Source organism: Lonchura striata, chromosome 13 (genome assembly GCF_050655825.1).
Source record: "Lonchura striata isolate lonStrDom1 chromosome 13, ASM5065582v1, whole genome shotgun sequence".
In the NCBI taxonomy this organism is placed as follows: domain Eukaryota; kingdom Metazoa; phylum Chordata; class Aves; order Passeriformes; family Estrildidae; genus Lonchura; species Lonchura striata.
The window spans coordinates 11,501,486-11,528,017 of NC_140715.1; the positions used below are offsets into that span (position 1 = coordinate 11,501,486).

Genomic DNA, 26,532 nt, shown 5'->3' on the forward strand with positions numbered 1-26,532 from the left:
GCCACACAGGGAAGAAGCCCAGCATATCCAAACAAACTTCCAGGTCACTGATTCTGATCTGCTCTCATCCCTCTCAGAGCTAACTTTTCAGAACTTAAAAAATAAAGGCTTAAAGGAAAAATCAATCCAAGTACACCAAGAGCAACAGTTCAAACATTTTACTAAATCAATTCACACAGTTTCAAAATTGTAAATATAATTAAGGACAACTGGGTTTCTGTATTTTTTTTTTCTTCCAGAATCATTAAGACAATAAACAAACACAAATTAGGTTTATAGCATCTGTTCTTTTAAAAAATGAAAGGAACGCCACTTGATGTATTGATAAAGCACCACAACACAGTTACAAAATAGGGTTGGCCTGTTTCTTTCACAAGTAAAAGACTACATACTCCTAACAGTTTCCTGTTCCAATTTATACTTCATTAAAATAAAACTATAAAATCTTCTAGATTACACTAACTTCAGACAATGCCTGGTATAACAGTGCATTAACAGCAGTAATGCCAACTATCAGTGCCAACATAAAACAGTTTAGAGAGGAAAAACAAAACAAACAAAAAATTCCAAAACAAAACAACAAAACCCCCCACGTTTATTTCCCTAGATGAGCAAAAGTTAAAATAAGAGATGCTCTGCCTCACAATGATTTAAAGATTTGAGGATGCTGATGGGTGGAAGAGGGGGCTGGTACTGTAGCTTTCTAGGCTTAGTTGGCATCTAGTTTGGCCATTTCCTGCACGTATATCCCTATACTCTCGCTGTCGAAGAGCACGAAGTACACCGTCTTGATTGAAGAGGACATTGTAGACACAAAATAGCTGGAGATGGCTTTCAGGATCAGCTGAGCAGCTGTTTGCTTTGGGAAGCCATTTCTAGAAGGAGAGAGAAAAAAAAAAAAAAAAAAAGAAAATCAAGACTTGCTGAACCAACTTTTGATGGTTTAGCTTCTCAGGGAAGGCTCCATCTTTTCTCCAACACCTCATGGCAAATAAAGCTACAAAATCAGTGTTTACAGTGTGAATTAGAGGCTTGTTGATTTAGGCAAGACTTAAAATGCTCAAACAGAAGAAAAGCATTCCTAAAATATGAATACAGAGTCTACACACAATGTTGGATTGAACCTCATGATACCTGATGGGTCAATTATTCTCATTTAACAGGTAAGTAAACAAAGAGCCTGCAGTATTCTGGAAAGCAGTGTATGTGTTGGAGCTGCAAAATTAAACTGTCCTGAAAGCAAAGCAACTGTTAAAGAAAAGTAAAAAGGGACAGAGAACTTGATACAGAATATGAAACATGAAAAGACCCAAACTACAATACAGTCTTACCACTACTAATGGTAACTAAGCACAGGATTTTACAGGACCTAACCTGACAACCTTTCTTATAAAATTCTTCACATTTTTATCTAGGAATTCTTGTCTGAAAGATTCATCTATTATTAAAACAAGTCAAGCACAAGTAGAATTGTCTGAACAAAGCTATGATCTGAACTTTACGATCTGAATTTTATAGATCATGGCAAACTCCTGGAATTACACCTGGTAACTACTTGGAACTGCCTGAACTTTGTTGCTGTGTTACTCCTGAAGTAGTGCTACTCACCCAGACCACGGTTCTACCCTGCCAAATTCTGAGCCCTCCCCCAGCCTCAATGATGTGCACTCCATAGTCAGTCTGAAGGTGATGGGACATGACCTCTCTCTTAGGAGTAGCACCCAAAAAGAACCTGAAAGAACCTGTTGAACATCACCTGGTTCCCTGATGTGCACTTACAGATACCTGGTAGTTAATCCTTCCTATTATGAAGTGTGTACTATTAATACTACAAATAATTTACAGATTACACAGATGGATGAATTTTTCAGCATTTCCTGAGCAGCTCAAGGAAGCTGGGATAATCCACCTCTGGCACTAACAGGAGAACATTTCTCAGCACTTGCTCACTGAAGCACCACACTGGTAGTAAAATGCTGTTGTAATCTCCCTCTTATTTTGTGCTGCAACACACCAAATGTGAAGGGCAATTGCCTGTGTCATGGCCCACTTGCTGCACATTGCCTTATCAAAAAACATTCTCAGAGAGCAATTCTATATCAGCTCTGCCTGTAATGTGATATTATATGTGCTGTCTTGAAGAAAATGTTTGTGGTATTTCAAAAATGATGGCATGAAATAGCTTACACTATTTCTTTTCTTTCTTGAAAATGCCTGATTTTTTCTTCTATTGAAGGGAAAAAAAAAAAGGAAAAAGCATTGTGAGCAAAGTTTGTACTATTCCAAAGCCAAATGAGCTGGTCAGGGATAATCAGTTGTGTGAGAAGTTAATCAACTGAGAGCAGTTTTGACACAGGAGCTGCGTAGGAGTCAGCAGCTTCCACACCTGGGCACTTGCAGGTTATTTGTGAGTGCTGCATCCTGGCATACAGTGAAGAGATCTTCCAGGATGCAGGGCAGCATCAAAACAGGGACATACACTGTTTCTGAACTGTTCTCAGGAGCCTCTGAAGTCACACAGCTTCCAAGTGCTCTGGCAGGGTGGTCACACCAGGGCACATGAAAGAGGAGTGGCCTGGTGAAAGGAAGGCACAGTGCTAGGCTAGCTGATAACAATCCATTGCTCAGGACACCTCCCCAGAACAACAGAGCAGAAAAATCAGCAGAAAGGTGCTGGCCTGATGGGCATGTGTGGGCTGTGAGAAACAGAAGCTTGATGCATTGATCTATGGGTCTGAGTTAAATTCTTGTGAAAAGGCAGTTTGGGACTTCAGCCAAACCAGTGTCAATTCAGATCAAAGTCAGAGCCTCAGAACGAAATCCCTTCTCAGAGGATGAGTTCATGTTCAATCCCTAACTCTCCTTTCCCTTTTCTTCTGCTGGCCCTACCAGACTGAACTCCAGGCTACCTCTGAACAGAACCCAAGTTGTGCTTTCCATAAGTTGGCTGTAGCTGAGCATCTGGCCCAATGAATGCTACAAGTATGCTATTTTATTTCCCCTCGTGATTTATTTGAACTGCCCTCATGTAATCCCATTCCTCAACTATAAAAGAGAATGAAACTGTTTATGTGGGTTTATTGGGTGATGTCTGCTTGACAGATGCCTGTACTAGAACAGCTGCATACATGTGGTGTCTTTGGCATTTGTTATCTTTTAAAGCTTTACTTTTTTCTTTTTTTAATACTTTTGACTTCATAAAACAAGTAGAGAGTATTGTCAGAATATATTATGTTCTCTCCAAAATTAACTTACGCTTGAGTATCTCTAATTAAGGGGGGAAAAAAAAGGAAAAATACATAACCTCATATATTACTCAAGGCCTTTTGATTCCTCTCCATCTTTTAAAAGCACCACTTCAGCTGGCTCAAGTAAGAATTACATGTATATGCCAAGTGGAGGACTTGCCCTAGATCCTGCCTGTCAGTAACCAAATTTCAGAACAAAATATGAATCCTAAGGATTGTTCAAGGCTTCATCATTTTCCAGTACCAATCACCTACTTCACAACAAGGGCTGGGAATGGTTCTTTGCTGGGAGCTATCCAGAAAAGACAGGGCTGTGTGGAAGATACTTTTACATGGTCCCACTTTTACATAACCAATTCCACAGACGCTCTGCACTCTCCACATCATTCTGTGGAGGAATAGAGTTTCTCCCAGAGAGTGATTCAGAGCTTCTCTTTGTACTGACCAGCCTGTGACCCTGACAGCTAATCCATTAAGTTAGTATGAACCCCCTGCTTTATTTCTCTACTGTTCTGCAAAGTTTGCTCAAGTTATCTCTTTAAAATTACACCTATGCAAATTAACTTTAGCTGGAGATTTCTATGATGCAAGTTGCTTAAATTTAGCATCCTAATGAAACTTTTATTTCTTGTCATTCATCCAAAACCTCAAACACTGTTTTCTACCTTAGCCCACAGAATATGCAAGAATTAATCTAGTGTTGAAACACAACACAATGGGAAGAATATTCTTATTGTATACCAGCTAACTTCTTTCATGGCAACTGAAAAGGGTCAGTTGTTCAGGGTTAAGAGACACAACTGTGTAATTCAGCTTAGATTTGGCCCTTGGTCTTCTTACAGAGCCATCAATGAGGGCCAGGTGTTCCCAACCTCTCTCTGCACCCCAAACCCAGAAGCCTCAGACTGAAGGTGCAGTCAGTCTGGACTGAAACTCTTAAGAACATGATCTGACTTTCAAAGGCACTGAGGACACTGTACAGAGCCAGAGGACCTGAACTTTAGACTAAGGCTTTCAAAGACCTTGGCAAGGATTTTTAAGGTTTTTGGTTTTTTTTAATGAACTGGTCCCATGATGTAAACTCTATGGAATTCAGCTTATGGATTTTGGATGAAAGCTTGATGTGACTCTGCAAATCCTGAAAAATCAAGGCATTTTAGGTTTGCTGCTTAAACAAACACTAAGCCATGTCTTCTGGCTATTGTAAGACAGGTAAGTTTCATTACGCACTAAAATCAGGCAAAAGAGACCCCTTTTCTTCATGTTCTTTTCCACATCTCCAATTTATATGAATGAATTGATTGTCTAAAAGAAGTCTTTTAACAGTCTCTTGAAAGTTCATTTTATGCTCTTTATCTCATTTGCATGCTTTAAGATTTGCAGGGATCACTATGAGATCTGCCAACACTAAATTGGTACTCAGGAAAACACTGCAGGTTCCAAGCACTGCCTGAACAAACCTAGAAGAAACTCTTCTTTCAGGGAGCTGATTCAAACAAGGAAGAAAAAAGCCAGCATTGTAGCTGTGCTTTGTACATGGGAAGGGACTGGAACACCAGATGGCACTTAGAGAATGTGACCTATTTGGCATCAGGTTTGCCTGACAACCTTACCTGCCACTGCCAATGGAAGGAAACGCGATTGATTTCAGCTTCTTTTCGTCAGCCAGAGCCAGGCAGTTCTTCACTGTCTTCTCCAGCAGCTCCTCGCATTTGTCTGAGCCCCAGCCTGGGCTATTACAGTGGATCACAAATTTTGCAGGCAGTCCATGGCCAGCACTGACAACAGCTAGGAAGCATTGAAAATGAAACATAATTACCTTCCTCTCTTTAGGATTAAAGGAGTGTACATGTGATTAAAGTAGCAAACAATCAACAGACATTCCCTTAGCCTCTGAGAATGTTTTAGATTATAAATCACACAGCCTTAAAATATAACATGATTACAGAGACTTTGTGTTTTCCATTTCCAGCTGCATTTTGCTGTGATAGTTTACAAATCATAGCTAAGCTTATTTGAGAGAGAGCAAGAATTCGTTGCTGACATCAAAGGAAGCACATTTATACTTAGGATTGGGTAAAGAGAAGGGCAGAACCCAAACCCAGACAAGGGATGATCTTGTTTTGGTTGGGTTTACTGCAGAAATACAGTAAATACCAGGATGCTGGACAGGCACAAGGAGTTACAAATCTGATGACCTTCATCTACTCCTGCTAAATGTACAGAGTGTTCAGCTGGCTTCTGATCACACCCCAGCCCAAACTGGAGCAGTTCAGAGCTACTAGTGTTCTGCAAACCCCAAAGGAAGGATGGAAAAGAGGTGAATTAAGATTCTGGCTTTATTTCTAGCTTTGTCTCTGAATAACTATAATGAAGACATTTTGTGTCATTTCAAGACTTTGGGCCTGGCCTTATTTTAGCTTTTCTGTGTATGGGTCATCCAAGATCACTTGAACAATGCTGGGCTTAGTTTCTCTCTTTCATCACATTTTTGACAGAAGGGTGTAGAGGATGCATTTACAGATTTGCAGTGTTTGATTCACATTGCCTGTGTAACAACAGGCCAGGCCTTGTATGTACAAAGAAATGAAGAAGAATTTTTACCATGCTAATCATATCTTACCACCACAATATTAACATGTGGGGACTAAGAAGATGCAGCAGACCCTGCCTACAAACTGCTGACAGGCAGGGATTCTCCAGATGAGAGGCCTCCTTCTCTGCAGGAGAACACGTTCTGGGTTCACCACTTTCCATCACAGATCAACAACAGACTGTGCTCTGCCTGCCAGAAGCCAGGGTGAGAGGATCTCTGTCATTTCCAAACTCACTGGGCTGTGGTTGCAAATAAAAAGTTGTAACTTTGGTTCGTTAAAAGAAAAAAAGGTGGGGAGAAGCAAGCCACCCTAATGAGAAGCTGAGGGAAGAAAAACATCTGAAATCTCACAAGAACATACAGTGAGCCTTCACAGAGAGTCAGCTCCTAAAATACTGCACAAAAGTGTTGGTATAAAATGGTAACTTATGTCTTCACAAAACCATAATAAAAATACCAACAAGTTTTTTTTAAAAATTAAAAAATCAGTCTATAAGAAGAGGTGCTTATAGAATTCCTCTATTCCATTCTGGAATGTTTATGAGGCATTTTGCGATTTAAGTATAGTAGAGGTAACTCTTGGCACATGATCATCACATATGGATACTATCTCGTGTCTGCTGCAGGAAAGAGAAAATAGACTTTGTCATATGGATCCTGACCAGGGGTTAACCAGAACATTTTGAAGGACAATGGAAACACAAGCATTTATGTTCTTATGGGTTTGCAGAGTCCCAACATGTTGAATAGCCTCAGTGTTAGGCAATATTAATTTGTCATAATGTGCAACTAAAATGTTAGCAGATTCAGAATACATCATAAATCCAAGAAAAATCTATTAGAAGCAGCTGACATATCTCTAGTCAGATGTGAAATATGGATATCATCCTCACCCTGAAAGAATAAAATACTGTATTGATACACATGACCAACTTTAATATTTCTCAGGGAGTGTTTTCCAGGGTAGTCATTAATTAACTCATTAAGATTCTAATGAGGACAACTGTTCATTACCAAGAGCAGCTGTCCTTTACTTCAAATGCAAGTGCACTGAAATGGGAATTAAGAAAAGATAAAGCCAACTATGGACTTATTCTGTGCTAGTCACACTCCAGGTAAGCATTCTGCTTATGGGTATATTAAAGAGATGTCCATAGAATTGAGAAATTGAACCCTGAGTATATGTAGGATTGAAAAATGGATGTATTAGTTCTGCTCTAGAGTCCTCCAACAAGTCCCTAACAGCCAGTTTATCTAAGTGCAGTGCAGAGCTGCCCTGGAGTAAGACTGCCAAGCAACCCCCAGATCTGAGGGATGCACTAACAGCTGAGAAAAAGAAACTTTTCTTTTCAACTTGCCACCTATTTGGAGCAGTTTGGTCTGGGCTGGTAAGCAATCTTGTACAGAAGTTAGTAAAAAGAAAGAAGTGAGTAATTGATTCTGCATATTTTTGCAGAACAAAAATTCCAAGAAAAACTTATTAAAATTTTTAAAAAGCAAGGGAGAAACCCCCAAAGTATTAAGCTCCAGAAGTAAACAGTTGTAATTTTTCCTGTCAGAGCTGAATTCTTACATCTCCCCTTCGGCTGTAGTTAGGATTCGTTTACAAAACTGTGCACACTTTATTTATTTTTATAGCATAAACACAGATGGCAGAATCAGCCTTCTATATGAACAACATGGATCAGCAATTTCACAGATGGTGTAAAATTATATATTGCCATTATCAAACTTTATTACTCACATAGTAGATTTTTCTCTGAGATTACATAAATTTTGATAACTAGGCATCAAAAAGTCATAAGCTTTTATAGTGATGATTTTGGCACTGATTAAACTAAGTACCCAAGCAGATGCTGAACTTTAGGCACATGCTTAAGTTCAGTGAAAGTCAGCAGCATTTCAGCAAAGCAGATGTTTAACAGAGTTGGACTCAAAAATAAGCATCTCATTAATTGCTTTTCTGAACTGTGCCCTTAACGATCAACACTGAGTGTGCATGCACGTACCTTTGAGCGGCCTGGCTTTACTGTACCTCTACAGCACTGCCCTTTCCCAGGTGCTTAGGGAAAGGTTACTTAAGATGCAATGTGTGCAGTTTAACTGTGGAGAATACAAACACACAGCCCTTGGGAGCTGCCTGCAGACAGCAGAGCCCCAGCACTGCTGCAGGGCTCTGGCTGGGGGTCCCGAAGCGCAGCCTCACCTCCGGCTATGTCCAGCGGCCCGTTCTTTTTGCGGAGCTCAATGACGGCTTCCACAAACTCCTTGCCACCTTTCTTTTCCAAAGTGCTCCCTGAACAGAGAATTGTTAGTTTATTCCTCTGATTGCAGCAGACATATGACTCATCATTTGCTTTTGTTACATCACTCTAGAGTTTTCTGCCCAAACATTTTTTTTGGGGACTGCAAAGTAAGATCTAAACCTTTTGGGACTTGAGAATTAGCTAGTCATTAAAAACAACAACAACAACAACAGAAAGAACAAAAAGACAACCCTAACAACCCAAAAACCTCACACTGATATCCCTTGCTAACATTCTCAGACTTGAATTTACTGTCAAAAAAGATCTGACATGACATCCCTACCTCCTTCCTTCTCATGAGCATCTCTTAGTGTGAAATGTTCCAGAAGAATGTGCTAGCTCAACAGTGGTTGTAGGTTTTTAATTCCTTCCCCTATGATTCATTTCCCCTCTCCTCTTACAAATTGTTTTAAAGAGCCATTTGCCACAATAAGAATTTGAAACTCACCTGATCTTGGTCCCTGACCCCAACAGGTGGCCCCAGGAATGAAACAGTCTCGTGAGTGCAGCGGGCTGCTTTACTTGGTAACTGCCCAGCTTGTTGAGCCACCTTTAACCAAGAGGAAGAGCCTCAGAAATAAGGAGAATCTCTAAGGAACACATTCCTCCAATGAACTTCTCTAACTACAACTAAGGAGCTGGACAAAGTTATTCTGGGAGGAGAAGAGCTGTGCAGTGTGTCAGGGCAACCAAAAGGTATGCTGTTTACAAAGGCAGTCCATCATTAAATGGTTTAGATCTTATTTTGCAGCTCTAGTTTTAAATATTAATGAAAGAAAAAACAGCCCATGAAAGCATTTTCCTAACTACATAAGCATCCCACATGATTTTACATATTAATTATAAAGATAAATAAAAAGCAGTGATATCATAAAGGCTCTGATTTGAGATATTGCTTTGATAACTGATTTCTAAAAGTTCAGAACTATGATCTCTAAAGATCTAGACATTTATTTGGTGACACCCCTTACTTCCACTGATGAAGAAAGAAAAAAATGCAATTTCTGATGGAAGTGCACATACTGTATGCTCCAGGAAGCAGAGTCCCTCCTCCAAGATTCTGGTAACTAAATCAGGTTATATAGCTCTAGGAACTAAGAAGACTGCAAGATGCTTTTGTTGTGTTTTGTTAAATTTCTTCCAAACTGAAAAGTTGAAAACAATGCATTTGTTTTCCATTCAAAAACTGACTCTGTGACCCTGAGTCTATTTTGTTCATGGGAGTTTATTGCTTTTGGGGTACAAAAGCTGAGGACAATTACAAAAGCTATGCCTTTTCTTTGGCTTTTTCATAAGCAGTTCACAAGAGGGTTTGCCAAAAACTGGATTGCAAGGTCAGACTGTGTAGGTCAGAGTGTAATTTGCTGTTTGTGCTCATTTAAGCTTTTACATATAAATACTTCAGCCAAACTCCTAAGGATTTCCTGAAACTTAAAGTTGCCTATCCCAGTGCAACTGAGTGGGAGGATTACCTTACAAATCTCCTAGAAAAGACAGTAGTGGCTTTATTTGTAGGAGCAAGGTGTCTCGGGAGAGTGCTGGGAAATGAGGTCCAGAGAAGCACTGAGGTGCTTGGAAGCACTCTACCCTTCAAAGGCATGAGTAAAGCAAAACACCCTGTGCCCTTTGCTGAGCCCATCCAGCAGATGTGGCTGACTCCAGAGTCTTATAAAATCACTCTGAGAAGGAATGGGGAGGGAATGAAACTGCCTTCCAATCTAGTTATAGTCCTGTTGTATATATTTCGATATCATTCCTATTTATATTTATGTATATGCCAGTTATATTCCCCATGAGTCCATGGACTCTGATCAGTCCTAAAACCCATGACATTCATAATCCTTAATTTCTCTTGTTTCAAGGGGAAACATAATTAAGCCTTGTGCAGAACCTAGGAACAGCAAAGTTCTATTAAGTAGGTCATTTCTTTGCCATTGCAAAGCTGTTGTACATTTAATGGAATTTAGCCTAGTTTGGTTTAATTCAATCCAGAAGGATCAGCTTTTTCCCTTCTACTGGGAATTAATTTATAATTAAAAGCAATGAACAACCATGTCAGTTTATTCCACTGAGCTCTCTTCTTGCAGATCTGGTACAAAGAAGAGAAAAAGTAATATTTGGTATGAATGAGTGAAATATTCTGCATTTACTCCTCAATTATGCTCTGATTAATAGTGAGGGTTTATATTGAAATAATACTCGACATCTATGTTGTAAATTAGCTTAATCTGGCAAAGGACAGACTGTATTTAACCATTTTCCACTACACTAGCAAGTTTCTTGATGGAAGTCTTGCTTCACACCTTCAAGGTTAGTAGCTTATTTGCTCACAAGCATAAATATGTGTCACTCCCATGAGAATAAGATCATTATCTCATGCTTTCCAAGCAGGCATTGGTATCAGTGTTGAAAACAGCGTTAGCAGAAATTTAGGCTCTAAAATTCTCAGGATAAGCCCCCAGTACACTTAAATTGTTAGGGAAAAAAACCAACGAAAAATTAAAAAAAAATTTAGATGGGTAAAAGTTAATCATTGGAAGCTAAGCATTTGTGCACTTCTATTCTTTCTTACAGCAGTCAGAGGCAACAGGAACCTACACTAAGGAATGAGCAGTCCAACTTCAAGAGACAATTTTCTTTGCAGAGTAGCAAAGCATTTCTTTGTCACAGGGTAGGAGACAGGCACATTGGCTGAATGGGTCTGACAGACTTTGGTAGCATATTCTTCAGCTACAGGCTACTATGACACTGTGCATATGATTTAGCCAGCAAAGTCACAGTGCTTGTGCCCCAACAGGCCAACCAGAGCTACATTTTTCTGCTTGTTACTCAGAATGCAGCCCTTTCAGAAAAAACAGGTGGTGCAGGACATGTGTCCCTCCAAGTCAGTACTGAAAACAAGGCCTCAGGCACAGGGGGAGCCCATTCTCACAGCAATGGTCAAGATGAGATGCAGAACAGAGGCTGGGATCAGCTGACTTGTTCTTAAGCACTGCCAGCAACTTCTACATTTGGCCCAAGTTCTGATTTGCCTTCTCAAATTACCAAGGTAGTTAAATCAAAGTACTCCTATCCTTTTATAAAATCCTTCAAAATTCTGTGTATGAGAGGGTTAAGAGAAGGGCTAGGAGAAGAGTTACTCAAGGGACAGTTAAGATGACTGAATTAAGAGATCTGTCCTGTTTCCTGTCATGCCTTCTCTCATTCGTGTAGCTCAGGTGACCGATGTGTGTGCAGCACTAGCCTGGGCTTGTGGATGTGAGGACCACGGAGCAGGGCTAGGAAGGTCATCGGTCTATAAGGATATTCTTAAGAGTTTGGAAAATACAAACAGGTTAGATCTAGCCCATGAATCCAGATATGAACATCTGAAACTTAGCATGAAGAGGGTGCACTGGAACTGGTTAAAATCTAAAGATCAAGACTCAAGTCACATTTAAAACAGGCATTTGGCAAACCAACAATGTCGTAATTAATTTTCCTTGGTCATGTGCCTGCATTTAATGCACTGTTCCTGCACTTCAGTTTTGGTGGTACACTCCATGGTTACTTCTGAAAGGCTGATTTGGCAACAAAAACCAAAGATGCTCACTAGGTTTGTAATTGTTCATTTCTGGTTACGATCAGTCGGGACTGCTGGAAGTGAGAAATGAATGCAAATCTGCATAGCTACAACAAGCTGGTGGCTGCTGATCGACCATGCACACACATACGAACTCCGCAGCACTGAACTTGCCATTACCTACTTCACCACCGGTGTAGAAGTCAGAGTTTGTCGGGTGAACGACAGCATCACTGTCGATCGTGGCAATGTCAGCCTGTACAACTTGCAACTACAACAGGTAAACAGATGTATATCAACCACGTTGGACAGAGACCCAGCACAGGCTCTACATTTACACATGTACCAACGTCCATATTTGCCTACCTTTACATCTCCAAACCTTGCGCCAAAGGAGTATGCTGAGTTGTGTGTGCAGGTGTGTGTAGAGAAAGGGGTGTAGGGAGCAGGAGGAGGAATATTGAGTATGACATGATCAAATAAATGTTAAAATGACAAGTCAGAGCAATCACATGAGATCATTTCCAAAGTTTTAAAATCAGCTAATGCCCCATTTCACTTTGCAGAAACCTAGAACAACAAGTTCCCCACAGAGCATGACATTAAAATAAGGAATCTGTTTAAAAAAGAGAAATTCAGGATCATCAAGACAAACAAAATAATTAGTTTCTCCATTTTGTCAGCACTAATAAGCTGACAGCCACTGATTTTCATATATAAAGCCATTCATAATTTTGTTTCTAAAAATGTCAGTTTCCTTCACGTGTAGGAAATGATGTATTTGCAGCCAGGGTTGTACAGAATTTGCTTTAAAATTACAAATAATTGTTTGTTAAAGTAAGGCATATCTTTTAATTATGTGCTGGACTGGCTAAGACACTTGTAGAAATATACATATTTCTAAGAAAGGCTGATAAAAAAATTAGCCTTCTTAGACCTTTTTTCTTGTGAAGTTACTTCTCTACATTCCCATAGGAAATGCAGCAGTATTAGAATTACGGGTTGTATTCCATTAAGGAAGTTTCAAAAAAAGACAGCAGCAGGTCTACTCAAATAAGAAGGAAACACAGTACATAATGCATGAAAGGCAATTTTTGTTTTGCTGAAGGATAAACTTCTATTAAAGAAGGATTTTTTGATTTCTTATCAATCTGAAACAAGAGAAAAGCTTCAAAAGTGATTCTCCACCCATGATAGTTCACTTTTGATATAATATCAGTATTTGTTTCCAGCTGAATGTAAAAGTGACAGGGAAGGATTGAAACATAATGGAAACAAATTATTGACTGAGTAAACATTAAATCAAGGTACAGAAGATTTGGGGACAGCTAATTATGTAGTAAGCCCTTTAAAAAAATTTTAAGCCTAGTCTAAATATTGAAATAAAACCCCTGAGATTGCAGGTAGAATGGAGAAACTGCTTATTTTGAGAAAAACCTGACAAAAAAAGTATTTTAGTCCTCAAAGTATCCAAATAAGAAACCCCCCAAAATAGCTAACAGTCACATATGATCATTATGGAAAAGAATTTAAAATTTTTGAACTGAAATCAGCTTGAAGACTAGCAATAGCTGCAAGTGTTCAGAATTGGTCAAAAAGTGTTTTGAATATAGTTCTTCAAAAAAGCAGGACCTGCAAGATTTGAATTTCTGCTCTGATTAAAGGTATGAAGCCCTAGAGAGTAAATTCTGGGTTCCATAATTTCCATGTGACCGTTAGTTGTGTCAACCCATGCCCCATTTACCTAGGTCATCTTTAAGGTCAATGTCAGCATTGGTAGGATTGATAATGGCCTCCACCTCGAAGCCGGCTAAATTACTGATTTCACTGTGAATAAGGTTCAGCTGAAAAGAAAAGCATGAGGTGGGAAATAACAGGACAGCTGGGAAATCACAGAGAAGCTGCAGAAAAGTGAGCTTTGCAACACAGATGGAGATAGCATCACTGCAAACAAATATGCAAAATAAAAGGCAGGTCATAAATGGATATTAGCCCAAAAAAATTCAAACACAAGACTCAAACATGGTTTATACTGGGAGATCATGAATGTACCAACTAGTAAGCTCTATTTTGGTTTTACACTGATCACTATGTGGGATTATTATTATCCAGTATCTAAAGAGGGCTCACAAGAAGTCTGAATAGGGACTTTTCATGATGGCATAGAGTGACAGGACAAAGGGAATGACCTTAAACTGAAGGAGGGGAGATTAAGATTGGATATTAGGAAGAAATTCTTCCCTGTGAGGGTGATGAGGCCCTGGCACAGGCTGCCCAGAGAAGCTGTGGCTGCCCCATCCCTGGAAATGGTCAAAGCCAGGTTGGATGGGGCCTGGAGCAACCTGGGATAATGGAAGATGTCCCTGCCCATGGCAGGGGTTTGGATTGAGAGGAGTTTTAAGGTCCCTTCCAAACTATTCTGTGATTCTAATTTTGCCATTAAATGAGGGTATTTGTTTCTTTCCCAAGTATAGAGATGAAGGACACCCTAAGCATCCCTTAAACATCAATTACAGGGATGTGCTGAGACTATTCTGCACTCAAACAGGATCAAAGCTGCTGCTGCTCCTTCTTTAAGCCAGCAAACACGAGCCTATCTCTGAGAAAGCAGACACTTGTCTCCAGCAATTCCTCTATCCCAACAAGGGGACGAGGCTTTTTTTTTTTTGTTTCCTTATCAGTGGTCACCATGTTCTGTATACTTCAGTACTCATTACAGTTCTGCAGCCTTTGGGAATGTCTTGGTGAGGTACCATAAGCAGGCAAATGATATTACGTGCTTATTGCTTCTAGTTCTTATTTTGATTGTTTTACTTCCTTTTGTCCCTTATGAAAGCAGAGATTTTTAAACCCACCCATTAATGCTCATTTACTCCTCTAAGTAACCTCATATATTTCAAGCATGTCTTTCAATTTCTTTCTTGTTGTAAATCAGGAGGATTGCTCCTGAAGTTTTCTCCTCTTTCCTGAGGCACACAGGGAACTGCAGAAGGCAGCACAGAGGCCTAAACTGACCTCACATCTGCATTATGAGTTCTTAAGAGACAGTTTGGGGGTCTCCTAATAGGATGTGACCCACAACACAAAACCAACTCTACAATTTGATGCAACCTAATGGGAATGCTAAACTTGGCAGAGGTCAAAACTGCAGGTATGGGAAGTTTCTAACCAGGGTTTGACCCTGCTTCATAGCTTCTGTTGGAAAGTCTGATTTCATGGGAACCATGTTGATTACTGACAAAACTTTAAATACTGTAAAAGTACAAAAGATTTTCTAGACTTTTTCATTTGGGGAAATACATTAGCTACAGCATAACCAATGCCTGAGTTTACAATATGTATTTTAATTTATTTTTCCAGTAGCTGTTGGGGTGATACGGAAAGCAACTATGAAGGAGAAAGCTCTCATTCATTTATACAGTTCCTGCAACCAGCTGCAGTTAGGCCAGGCTTTCCTTTTAATCCAAAGCACTCAGCCTACAAAGCATAACATTCATTTTCAGGCATGGCACTTTATATCATCCATATCAGAATTTTATCTCTTGTTTGTTGTAGCCCACATTCTTAAACTTAACTCTTCAAATAATTTCTTTGTGTATGTTAATTTATTAACAGGGAATATGACAGTCTATGAAACCCATACAAGTGAATGGGACTTTTAAAGAGGCCATCATCCCTATATTTATATTTTCTGAAAAAAAAAAAAATTCCATTTCATTAATTTGATTCTATGAATTGAACTTCTTTCTCCTTTTAAAAGTCTGCAATTTCATATAATTTGCATACGTTGCTTGAATAAACTATGTTACCTCAAACTAGGGTGATTTTGACTAAAAATGAGTGTAATTCAGCCCTGTTTTAAGTACGTGTCTGTTCGGGAATTTCTAATAAAATCTAAGAAAGCTTCCTTTCCAAATAGCTTGGAATCCTTTAATACTTCACACGTGGTGAGTTATTCATACTGGAGTTTGAGTCTTGGGTTTGACTACAAGCAACTGCTGTTTAAAAAACCAGTCAATCAAATCAAACCAAAATCAAAATATTAAAAAAACTTAATGAATTTTAAAATTAAAAAAAAACACAACAGCAAAACACATGCACACACCACAACTGTTTTGTGGAGATATGTTCCTAAACATATTTTGGTCATTCTGTAAGTGATTTTTTTTTTTTTTTAATTCCTAATTCTGTGCTCTACAAGTTTTTGCCACAGATCTATCAGCTGCAGACTGTTTTTGTTTGGGAGCTTAAATCTATCCCTGAGCCTAGTCATATATGGCATTTACATAACAGCCAGCTGGTAATTAAAGTTTCAATTTAGCAACAACAAGAAAATGCTTAAAAAGCTGCCCATGACTGCATGACTGATAGCATGTGTTGGCAGCTAAGTATTATTTTACTAAATTCTGCATTTACTGCTCAATGCACTGTTAGCTATCCAATTGACAAAAACAAAAAAAAAAACTAATCAGAATTTTTCCTGTGGAATTAAATCCTCCAATGAGTAATTGCTCAATTTCATTGCCCAATAGTATGAAGCATGTCTTAGGCACAAGTGATCCCCTAAAGGGCAACTTTAAAAAAATAGACACAACTTGCATATACATGTGCAACAAAGAATGGACATAACTTGAGGTAACATTTCAATTAAATGTTAGTTAGATAAAATGCAGATGGCACTTAGCACATCCATAAATATTTTCAAAGCCAAGCCTGGCATTTCTGATTTCAGACAAAATTACCTTAAAAGTCTTGAAGCTTTTTCTGGTATGAGTTTCATACTGAAAACTGAAGATGCCTAGTGCAGACCAAAAGCTGAGGTCTCTTGGAAAATCCAAACCTTAAAGCTTAGGCTTGAGATCCTGCAACTCAGCCTCTACTTTGCAATACTCTCAGGAAAAACAAACTAGTTAATGTGCACAATACCACATTTCCACTGGGATGTCACTTGTGGATGTGCAATCATTTACATATTAACTAGATTTTAATAATTAATGTGGCACTAATAAACTTCTTCAGGTATAACTGAAGGATTCTTTGCCATTTCATGACCTCTAGGAATTTCCAGCTGAATGTCAGCAGTTACCTAAATATTTAATGCAATAACTGTAATTTTAAAAGCTGAACAATACCCAGGTTTGCAACATTCTCATTTGTGATTTTGCATCAAATTAAATTTAGGGTTATTAGAAGGATGAAGAGCTGCTCTTGCAAATAAGTTCCTTCCCTTCTATAAACATGGAGCCTAGAAAAATATTTTTTTCATTAAACACTTATGAATGTTGTGACATCAAAACCAAGATTGTTTTCTTCCTTCTCTGCATTTAGCAAAGGATTTTCTGATCTGGCAGATAATGGCTTTGCAAACCACACAAATGGCTGGGAAGGTGTTCAAGAATGTCACAGAAGGTTTGAAAGATCCTGATTGATTGATCGCAGCAGCAGTTCTTCAAATATCTTCTCTAACCCTCATTCCCTCACAGGAGACAAACAGGTTTTCATTTTTTTAAATTTCTCTTTTCATTATGTGTTACAACAAAATGCTAACACCTGGTCCCTGTCATGTGCAGGGCTAGCTGACAAGGACCCAGTGCAGGGTTGGATGTGTCACACCAGTACTTTTCTCAGGGGGTTGGACTCAAGTGAATGACAAAGACAGAAAGTCCATTCCCCAGTATCAGGACTCACTGGGAAGCTGCACAACAGACACTGGCCACCACAGCTTAAAGCAGTTCATGATTTTCTTCCACTGAGCCCAACAGCAAAGCCCCATTGATTTGCTGGGTCAGTCTTGCTGGGACACAGCACTGGGTCTTATTACAGGTTTCCTATGGTAACTAAAATGAGCTCAAAATCAGCTCTGGAAGGCTGACGTTACTTGCTTTCTTGAAACAGTAATGTAGGCTATAAATTTTAGGTTCTAATTTAGTCATCAAAATGTTTTTTGAAAAACCACCCTCCTAATAAGAGGAAAATAAAAACTAATCCTACCAAAACAGCTACCTAGCTGTAAAATTAAATGTGGAAAATCAGAAGTATTGAAAAAAATGTTACTGTCATGCATGTTACTTGGCAAACAAACTGGAGGATAAATGAAGAACAACCTCAGTATGAAATAAAAATGAGTCAGAGGAGTTACATTCCACAATGGACAATGGCTCATCTTTTATGGCTTACAACACAATGATCTGATTATTGAATGATAGCAGAAAGATGCAGTTTTACTTAAGAAAATTTTGCATCACAAATTAAAGGCAGGTTTCAGGATAAAAGACCAAATTAATTTAATGACTCATCTCTTTAAATGGATCCTCTTTAAGCAGATACGTATTTGTATTAAACCAACCCACATCCCAAATCATATTCACAGGGAAAAAAAGAATAGTTGATCTCTAGCTTTTCATAAAAGCATAATTCACTATTACACAACATTAACTTCTGTAAATCACAATGCAGAACACAGCATAACACCATTATTATGAATAAATGTCTAAAATAGGTTTTGATAAAAACCTGTAAATCATTTACATCAGCAATGAAGTGGGCTGACTGTTGGAAAAACACATTTTATGCTTAGAATAATCTCTTTGGCAGTTGCTTATCTGTAACAATTATGTTGTTTATGAAAGAGACAGATTACAAGCACACAGGCTTTCCTTCTAATTAAGTATTTAATTATGTAGTCACATGATGACTTATGTACTTTTTAAAATGCTCTAGAGTTGTTTCAGAAAATTTATTTGATGAGAAAAACTGATATCATACATCTCCTTGATTGCTCAGTGGGGAAATGTCCATTGTACCTAGATGTTTTGTGGAAAAGGGGGTAGTAGGAGAGGGCTGTTCCCTAAGCAGCACAGAAGAATATATATTAATTTATAAAAATGTAGGATCATACCTTCTGGCCAAGAAACAGGCTTTTGGTGGACAGGACTGTGAAACCATCTGCAGGAGTTCCCTCTGTTGTACTGTCAGCACTGGCTGATTTGCTCACTTCTCCCTGCTTCTTCTTCCAGAAATATAGTTAATTAGTTAACTCAAGGCTCTGAGAAAAACAGTTTAATGACACTAAAATATATGATATGCACTAAATGCTTAGCAGGCAATAAAATGCCTGTACAAACAGTTGTGTTGGATTTTATCCTGTAGTCCAACCAAAGTGCCTGATAACAGCTGAAGGGATCAATAGGAAAAACAACCTCAACGTCTGCAGATGTACAGGCGCCTCCTCTTGCCCACAACAGTTGAGATGACAGTTGTCTTAAATGTTGCAGGAAAACATATAAACAGCCCCAACCTTTTAAAAGCTTTCTAATGGCTTGTGTGGACAAAGATTACAGATTTCTGTGTGTGGGCAGACACTTATTGTAAGCTAGAAACTGACTTGTCAGAGAATAAATTTTATCTGTGAAGGGAGGTGCTCCCAGATTTCACAGACTTAATTTTAGAAACTCTCCTTTGTAATGTGGCTGTCCTTAGAAGCAGTGTCAAGAGAATACTTTCTATCTGCCTGCTTGCAGGAAATGGGCTGAACAATTTTCTGTCTTATTTACCATCATCACCTACTTTCATCTCCAGTGAAACTGCTGGAGGAGAGAGGAGTTCCCCTCAACCACCATTTCTCTTTTCAACTTTATTGCTGCACTGAAATAACAGGTTTCAGGAATTAATTGGTTTACTGAACAAAAAGGAGGATTAGAACATTTTGAAAAGGAAGTCAATTCACAAAGGCTGTGGTTATAAACTCAATTGGTGCCAATTTCACATTTTCAATAAAATGATTATTTACAATTTTACAGAAATATTTGGTGCCTCAGCAACATCTGTGTTGAATCAAAAAAAGGGACACCTGGAACACTGAGGAAGTCACTGTTCTCCTATTGTCCCTTTCCGAAGTATATAAATGAAGTCTGAGGCCAAACAACTAAAATAACTGATGCAAGGGTACATTGTGCTTTTAGAAACTGTAACCATGCTTTACTTTACACAAGTGTTTTGAAAATTACATTTTCATGGGTCTTATTTCAATTCCCTAGGAGTTTACTATTAGCCAAATACCAATATAGTAAGCAGACAATACAGTTTATTGTGTGGAAGAAAAACAGAACCCCACAACAGACTTCCTGCTTTTGTAATCAAGCAGGGCAAAAAAATTCCAGATTTAGGGGAATTATTAGTGTATGGTTAGTTATTGGAAGCACTGCATTTGAAATGTCAACTAATAGGTGTTCTGAGGGAGAAATCTAAATTCAACAGCTTAAAAAACCAAAAGAGTGAAACAATCAGAAGAGAGACCAAGTAAACAGTAACAGGATAAATACATAAGCTTTGCTTGACCCAGAGGGAACTTTCACATTCCTTGTCCATTTCATGTGAAATTCCTGTACTTTTCTTCCTACTTGCCAAACATATTGCTTAACTGTAGTTGCTTTGCAAAAGAGAAAACATCCTTGGCTACACATGTACACAGTAGAAAGATTTCCTACTCCTACAAACTGAAATCTGTAAGGCAAGAGCAGTACAGCCCCCAGACGGTTTCCTCTTGTCTCTTGGTACAACCTCTGCCCTCCTCAGAATGTTTCTTACAAAGAACAGAGGATTTATGGCCCATCTGTCTGTGCAGACCTGGGCCACTCCTGAGGGTGTTCAGGCTCCAGGTGCACCAGGGAGAGGGCAGAGCTCATCCTCCCTGAAATCACCATTGGTAACAACACGTGCAATGGAGAGCTGGCCCGGTGTGAAGCTCCCTGCAGCTACTGCTGGCAAGCTTTGGGTTTAAAATAAACACATTACTCTACCTTGGATTTCCTTGCTCCTTTCTTGCCGCCTGTTTTCTTTGATACAGTTTTTTTCTGTGATGGAGACTTTGCCTTCTTTGCTGGGGGTGGAGTGATGATGGCTTCCAGTTTTCCTTTTGATCCCCGCTTCTTTGCCAACAGCTCTGGGTGAATATTGGGTAACACTCCACCACTGGCTATGGTGACCCCTTTCAATAGCTAATAAAAAAAAAAAAGTTGTACATAACAAATTCTAGTATTTACTCACCAATAAAGAGAAAATAGCCTTTACTGCATATTTTGTATACTGCTGTGAGTTTCTCCACCATTATCCTTGAAGAAGAGATGAGAAATATATGAAATGGAGCTGGCCACATATTTGATTTTAATTATAAAGGGAGCATGTGTTTTTCTTGCACATGTGCTTGTCACTGTCAGCATCTCTAGGGCTCACCTGAGATCTGTTTCTCTGAATCCCTGCCATGAAGGCTGTTATCCAGTGAGGAAAACCAAGACAGCCCCAGGCACACACCTGAGGGCCCAGCAGGGCAGCCTGTGAGAGAAAAATGGGACCCCAAATCCAGGGTGTGAGATTACAGTGGGTGCCACACTGTGAAGAACCCAGTATATGTCCCAAGTGCTGCATTTTCCTGCAATTGTATTATTAAAAAGTTTTTTTTCTTAGAAGAAGAAATTTCAGAATGGAGGGAAACATTTAAGCAAATCTCTATACCTGTCTTTCTTAAAAAAAATATGCAGCTGAAGATCAATATTCAAAAGTGGCAGTTTATTCAACCCTTTAAAAGCAGAGTTTGAAATACATCATGTTCTGTATTTAAAACCACTTTAACTCATTTTTATACATCTAACTGGGACTAATTCACTATTCAGGAGGATACAGACAGTGACATCAAAGTCTCCCAGGTGCTCCAACCTTCTGATTTGTGTTTACTCAACTCAGTGAGGATCCAAGCTTACAAAGGGATAATGAATGGAAAGTATTACCAAATTTCATACAAAACCAGAAGGAGGGTGGTTGGGGGAATACTCTTTCCTGCTCCATCATGATACACAGATTTGGAAAAAGTATCTTTTCAGGGGGGTTTTTACAGTACCTCACAAAAAGGTACATTAATCCCGTCCACTGCCTCTGTAATAGTGTTAGCAAGCATAATTTTACATCAATTTTGCATTTTTACACATTTTAGGAGTGCTGAAATACATAATTAAGCTGAGTGCTGTAGTTAGTTACACAGGCAGCATGCTAGTGAGTGTTTCCTGGTGTGCTGCTCAATAAGCAGAGGTCTTGAGTTACAAGTCAGCTATATAAAAAAATAATTTAAGAAGCCCTAAATGAAATCCTGGCCTTCACATGGCAGAGGCTCTTCTTACCTGATTTAATTCTTCATCATTTGCTACAGCCAACAGGATGTGTCTAGGAGTGACTCGACCTTTCTTGTTGTCCCTTGCAGCATTTCCAGCCAATTCCAGAATTTCCGCTGGGGAAAAAGTAAGCTCCTTTTAATTACAGTGTGGTCATTAAGAAAAGTCAATGTGTTATTTAGCATCCATGCAAAAAGGTATGGGAATTACATCATGTTACTCCTAACTGCTGTAGATACCTTCAATAGACATCTAACTCCAAAATTATCATTTTGATTTTATATGTCTAATCACTGAAGAACAAATGCACACTTAAGTCTCGTGCTTTAAACTAGAATTATTATTTTTTATTCTTTTGAAACAGTTTCCCCAGATTCCTTACTTTTCAGTGTTCTTCTCAAGGCTACTGTGTGCTTATCTCTTAAGACCCCTCTCCTATCAGGGACACAGTACAGTAGATAGACAAATACTATAGGTCTTTTTCTCAAATCTGTCAAATGTGAGTTCTGGCTTGCATCACCTACTTTTTTATTACTGGAAAAGACACTATTATCAATGACTCATTTTTAGCATTAGGGAACCATGTAAACACACATCCAAGTTAGGACACTAAAAATAAAAATTCTGCTGCTACACTAATTTAAAGATTTTTTTCTCTATCTGAGAAGTTTTTAACCAGAAAAAGTAATTGATGAATCATGTTTGCTTGCTCCTCATAAATTATTCCTTAGAAGATATTTCCAGGGCTGACAAAATAATGTTCAACAGCCAGGCATTTAATGGCTTTTACTGAATTAGGAAAGATGATCTTGCTCCCTGTCCAAGGATCTTTGAAGAGAAAGGCTAGAGCATTACCTGCTAACTGATTTATCTGCAGCTCAACAATCCTTGGGCAAGGATGCAATTAATTACAAGAAAGTCTGGGGAACAATTAAAAAAAATGACATAACATGTTTATCAGACTTAGCAATTATGTGCCACTGCTGTCTCCATTACACTTAACCTTTCATCTCCCTCTCTACAATCCGTGTTTCACTATTGCACTTGGTAGATTTCCTTTTGTGTATCTGGTAATATGTGGAGAAAAAGAGGGGAAAAATAAGGGAAATGTCTTTTTTTACCTCTATTACATACTAATATTAAAATGTAACATTCCAATAATATATGAGCTTGATTTCACATTTCAGAACTGACTACACCATGAGAGCTCTCCCATAAGCTTGATTTAGAAGCAAAGAGAACTGAATTAAGGCATTAACCTGGAAACAGAATGACTGAAATCAACGTGACCACATGCCTTTACCATAAGACACAGTAAATCTTCAGTAATACTATACAGTACAGACTATGGCTTCTCATTAGACTGAATTTAACATGATTCACCAATTATTTTCCATCCTAAGTCCCATAACAGTTAAGCTATGATGATTACTGGAAAACTTTCAACTGGATATTCTACAACTAAACTTCATTGTGGATTTTGGTGTGCTTTCACCATTTTTGTGTTCTTCAAAGCACACAATTAACTTTAGTATAGCATGAGGCAGAATATTCAGTCTAAACCCCAAAGTAAGTCAACATTTCATGCTGACAACAATTGCTTTAATTTATTTTTAAAGCAGGATTAGCAGGGTAAGGTCAACCTGCCCACTGTTTCCACACCTCCAAAGAACTGAATTAAGTTGGCATAATCCCTTTCACATACTTCTGGCAAGGCTCAGCTCAGACACGTGAGGTTTGCTGCCTGCAGCCTGTGGTGCCAAAGCCCTGCATCACCTCGCAGTGGACACTGTGAAATCCTGGGTGCACCCCAGGCACCCCCACTGACCCCAGCAAGGCTCTGTCACTGAGTAACGCCACCACCTCCACTGCTTCACACCAGGAATGCAACTGTTTGTACCTCAGACTTAATGCCAGCTCAAAAGCAAGGGAAGGCTTTGCTGCTTTTTGGTTGGCCTCTGCTCCTCCACCTCCACTGCTTTCCGGCACCGGGCCCTGCTGAACAGTCAGGCCGTGTTACTCTCTGTGACTGATCAGCACAGCTATGCAGACAGGTCATTCTGGAACTAAAGACTCTAAGAAAGTGCTATGCCTGTAAAGCACACAGGAATGTTTTATTTGTTCCTCATAAAACTAAAATGTCTGCCTCGTACAGTGGAGAACTGTTCTTGTAAGTGCTAAGCCCTCTTCCTTGGACAGGAAACTCATTTTGAAATTACAGTTTTCTAATGGTCCTTTAGGGAAGTTGAGGTACCCCACTTCCTCTTCAGGAAGAGAACGCTTTGCACCGGTGTTGAGGACCACAAAAGAGGAGCTTGGGGAGAGGGAGAGAGGAGGAGGCCATGGAGGCTGGAATTTCTCTTCTGGCCTTCTCCTCAATGCTCCAACAACAATCAAGTATTGCTTGTACATGCAGAGAGACCCACAGCGCTCAGAGCTGCCAGACTCAGCTATGTGCACGAGTCTGGTCAGAGGGGGACTCCCCTATCTAAAAACAGAGGATCAGGGGGTATTCAAACTGAGGCAAACATAGGCAACAGCTTTTTGATTTAGAACTGACAAGAGACAAACCTAATCCAAATCCAACAGACCAGAGCACTTAGAAATGCTGGAAATGAAGACTTTCTGGATGCAGACAGGATTCAGACTACTTGCCCGGATTTTTCTTGCAGACAGCACTGTTTAATGTTGCTTTAATTCTGGAGATTTAAATGGTGCTTTGCCCATTTTAAAAATCAATTTTACATTAGAGGATTGTAAAGGAACTGATTCAAATTTTCAGAAGAGTAACTGTGGATTTACCTGGAAAAGGAGTAGGTGGGAAGAAGTACTTAAAATTGAAACTGGACTTGAACTCTTAGGTCAGCCCATCACTTTGGAAGTGTCATTCTACAAGGTTCAAAGGTCTGAGTCATTGAGGAGTTCTGTTTCATTAAAAGCAATCTTCTCACAGTAGGAGAAAGCATTTAAAAATCAACTCCAGCAACAAAGAAGGGTCAAGAGGGAAAGCTTTGCTTAGAATTGTTGAGGGAAAAGAAAGTTTTAAGAGCTTCCATGACATCAGGTTTCACTCAGCTTGTATTTATCCAACCAGAAAACCAAAACAAAAATATTTTACAAAAATGAGGCCTCACAAAAAGGATGGAAGTTGCATAATGTCTATTCCATTCGTTTCATATATTTACTCAAGGCATTTCCCCCCTAGAGAATAATTACATCACTACCACTCAGGCAGCAGGCAACTGCAAGACACACTTTACAGAACTACAGAACATGAAGAGCTCTGTTTTTTAAAAAAAGAAGAAAAATACCAACTTTTTCAATATTATATGGTTTGGAATGTATCCTTCAACTACTACATACTGAAATCAGCTTAATATGAAGATAAACTCCATCTGCACAAATGACTTCTTCTGTGCTTTTGAATAATTTCAAACAAAAATGCAAACCAACACGTACCACTTTAAGTACAGATATAAAAAAAAAAAAAACACAAAAAAAACCAAAAAAAAAGTGTGAGAGCTGTATAATTAGGAAAAGAAAATTAATTAGGAATTCAATGTCAGCATGTGATATAGTCGCGCATGGACAGCTGTTTAATAGCAAAAAAGGTATGGATGCTTCAGAAATCTGACTATACTGTGAGCATACCAATTTGATTTAAAAGACATTGTTATGATTAATATTTTTCTTCCTTTCAGTCATTAATAAAGTAAAAGCGTTGAGTGGGAAACCCTAAAAGTTAAGAAATTTTCCTTAAAACGTATCTCCAAAGCAGATTTCATTTAGATCACTTGAAAAACTTCTTGGTAATAGTTAGAACTGGTATATGGGTACTGAAAACTGGTCTAAGCCTGTTTTCAGCACTTGGACCAAATCTGGTTTTCTTCATCTGAGGTTTTTAAAAGTTCAGTTAAGTATTTTTAAAGGAGAAAAGCAAACCGGTTGTATATCCTCATATTTAAGATTGAGATAAGACCACAGGAAAAGCTGATGTCAAGACATTTCCTACTCAAACGCAACCAAAAAGTGTCAGAAGTCACCACAGAAACCTCATCCTGGATGAAGGATTTAGGACTCAGATTTCAGTTTTCCTTGTCCTTTACTTTCAGAGACCCTGGTCATCTCTACTCACCCTACTAAGTTCCCAATTTCACTACTTGCATTTCCCTGTTTCACAAGGGGCTGCCTTCTGCCCTGAGTACTGTTACATTGGTATTCACATTTGCAAATTCTGGAACAGACCACGACACATGGCTAAAATTAAACTATTTACTATTAGGCCAGAACAAAGCAGGCACAGTATAAACTGCAGACCTGCATGCTACAAATACAAATGCATTCTCCTCCCACTCCTGGAGAGTGCTCAAATTCACTTATCACTAGTTTTCAAACAAAATATTACTAGTTTTACTAGTACAAACAAAATATTACTAGTTTTCAAACAAAATTATTAGTCATTACTGACTAAAACTCCTCTTAAGCCTAAATAAAAAAGCCTTTAGCTTATCATGCATTCCAGGCTGTACTCTTTCTCAATGTAAGCAATAAATTAAACTGGTCTGACTTCATCCCCAAAATGTTCTTTTCCCTTTTTTTTTTCTTTTTTTGGTTTAAATTGCAAGCTAAATCATTGCTGTTGCATTGAATCTCTTTGTTC

The 26,532-nt window shown here is 38.8% G+C and overlaps 1 protein-coding gene across 7 annotated transcripts in view; it reads right to left on the minus strand.

The window, feature by feature from the left end:
• Positions 1-143: 143 nt before the first annotated feature.
• Positions 144-26,532, minus strand: part of MACROH2A1 (macroH2A.1 histone) — a 46,819-nt gene continuing 20,430 nt past the window's right edge. For 2 of the 7 annotated variants that reach the window (XM_085591277.1, XM_021549530.2), the window contains exons 3-9: positions 21,882-21,988; positions 20,511-20,708; positions 18,611-18,718; positions 13,457-13,556; positions 8,051-8,140; positions 4,862-5,036; positions 144-875 (exon numbers count right to left, since the gene is read on the minus strand). In XM_085591277.1, coding sequence (XP_085447403.1) covers positions 710-875; positions 4,862-5,036; positions 8,051-8,140; positions 13,457-13,556; positions 18,611-18,718; positions 20,511-20,708; positions 21,882-21,988 — 944 coding nt within the window. In that variant the 3' untranslated portion in view covers positions 144-709. Of the gene's footprint in view, positions 876-4,861; positions 5,037-8,050; positions 8,141-11,892; positions 11,984-13,456; positions 13,557-18,610; positions 18,722-20,510; positions 20,709-21,881; positions 21,989-26,532 lie in introns of all 7 variants that reach the window. The other 5 variants (XM_085591278.1, XM_021549531.2, XM_021549528.3 and 2 more) reach the window with 3 other exon arrangements.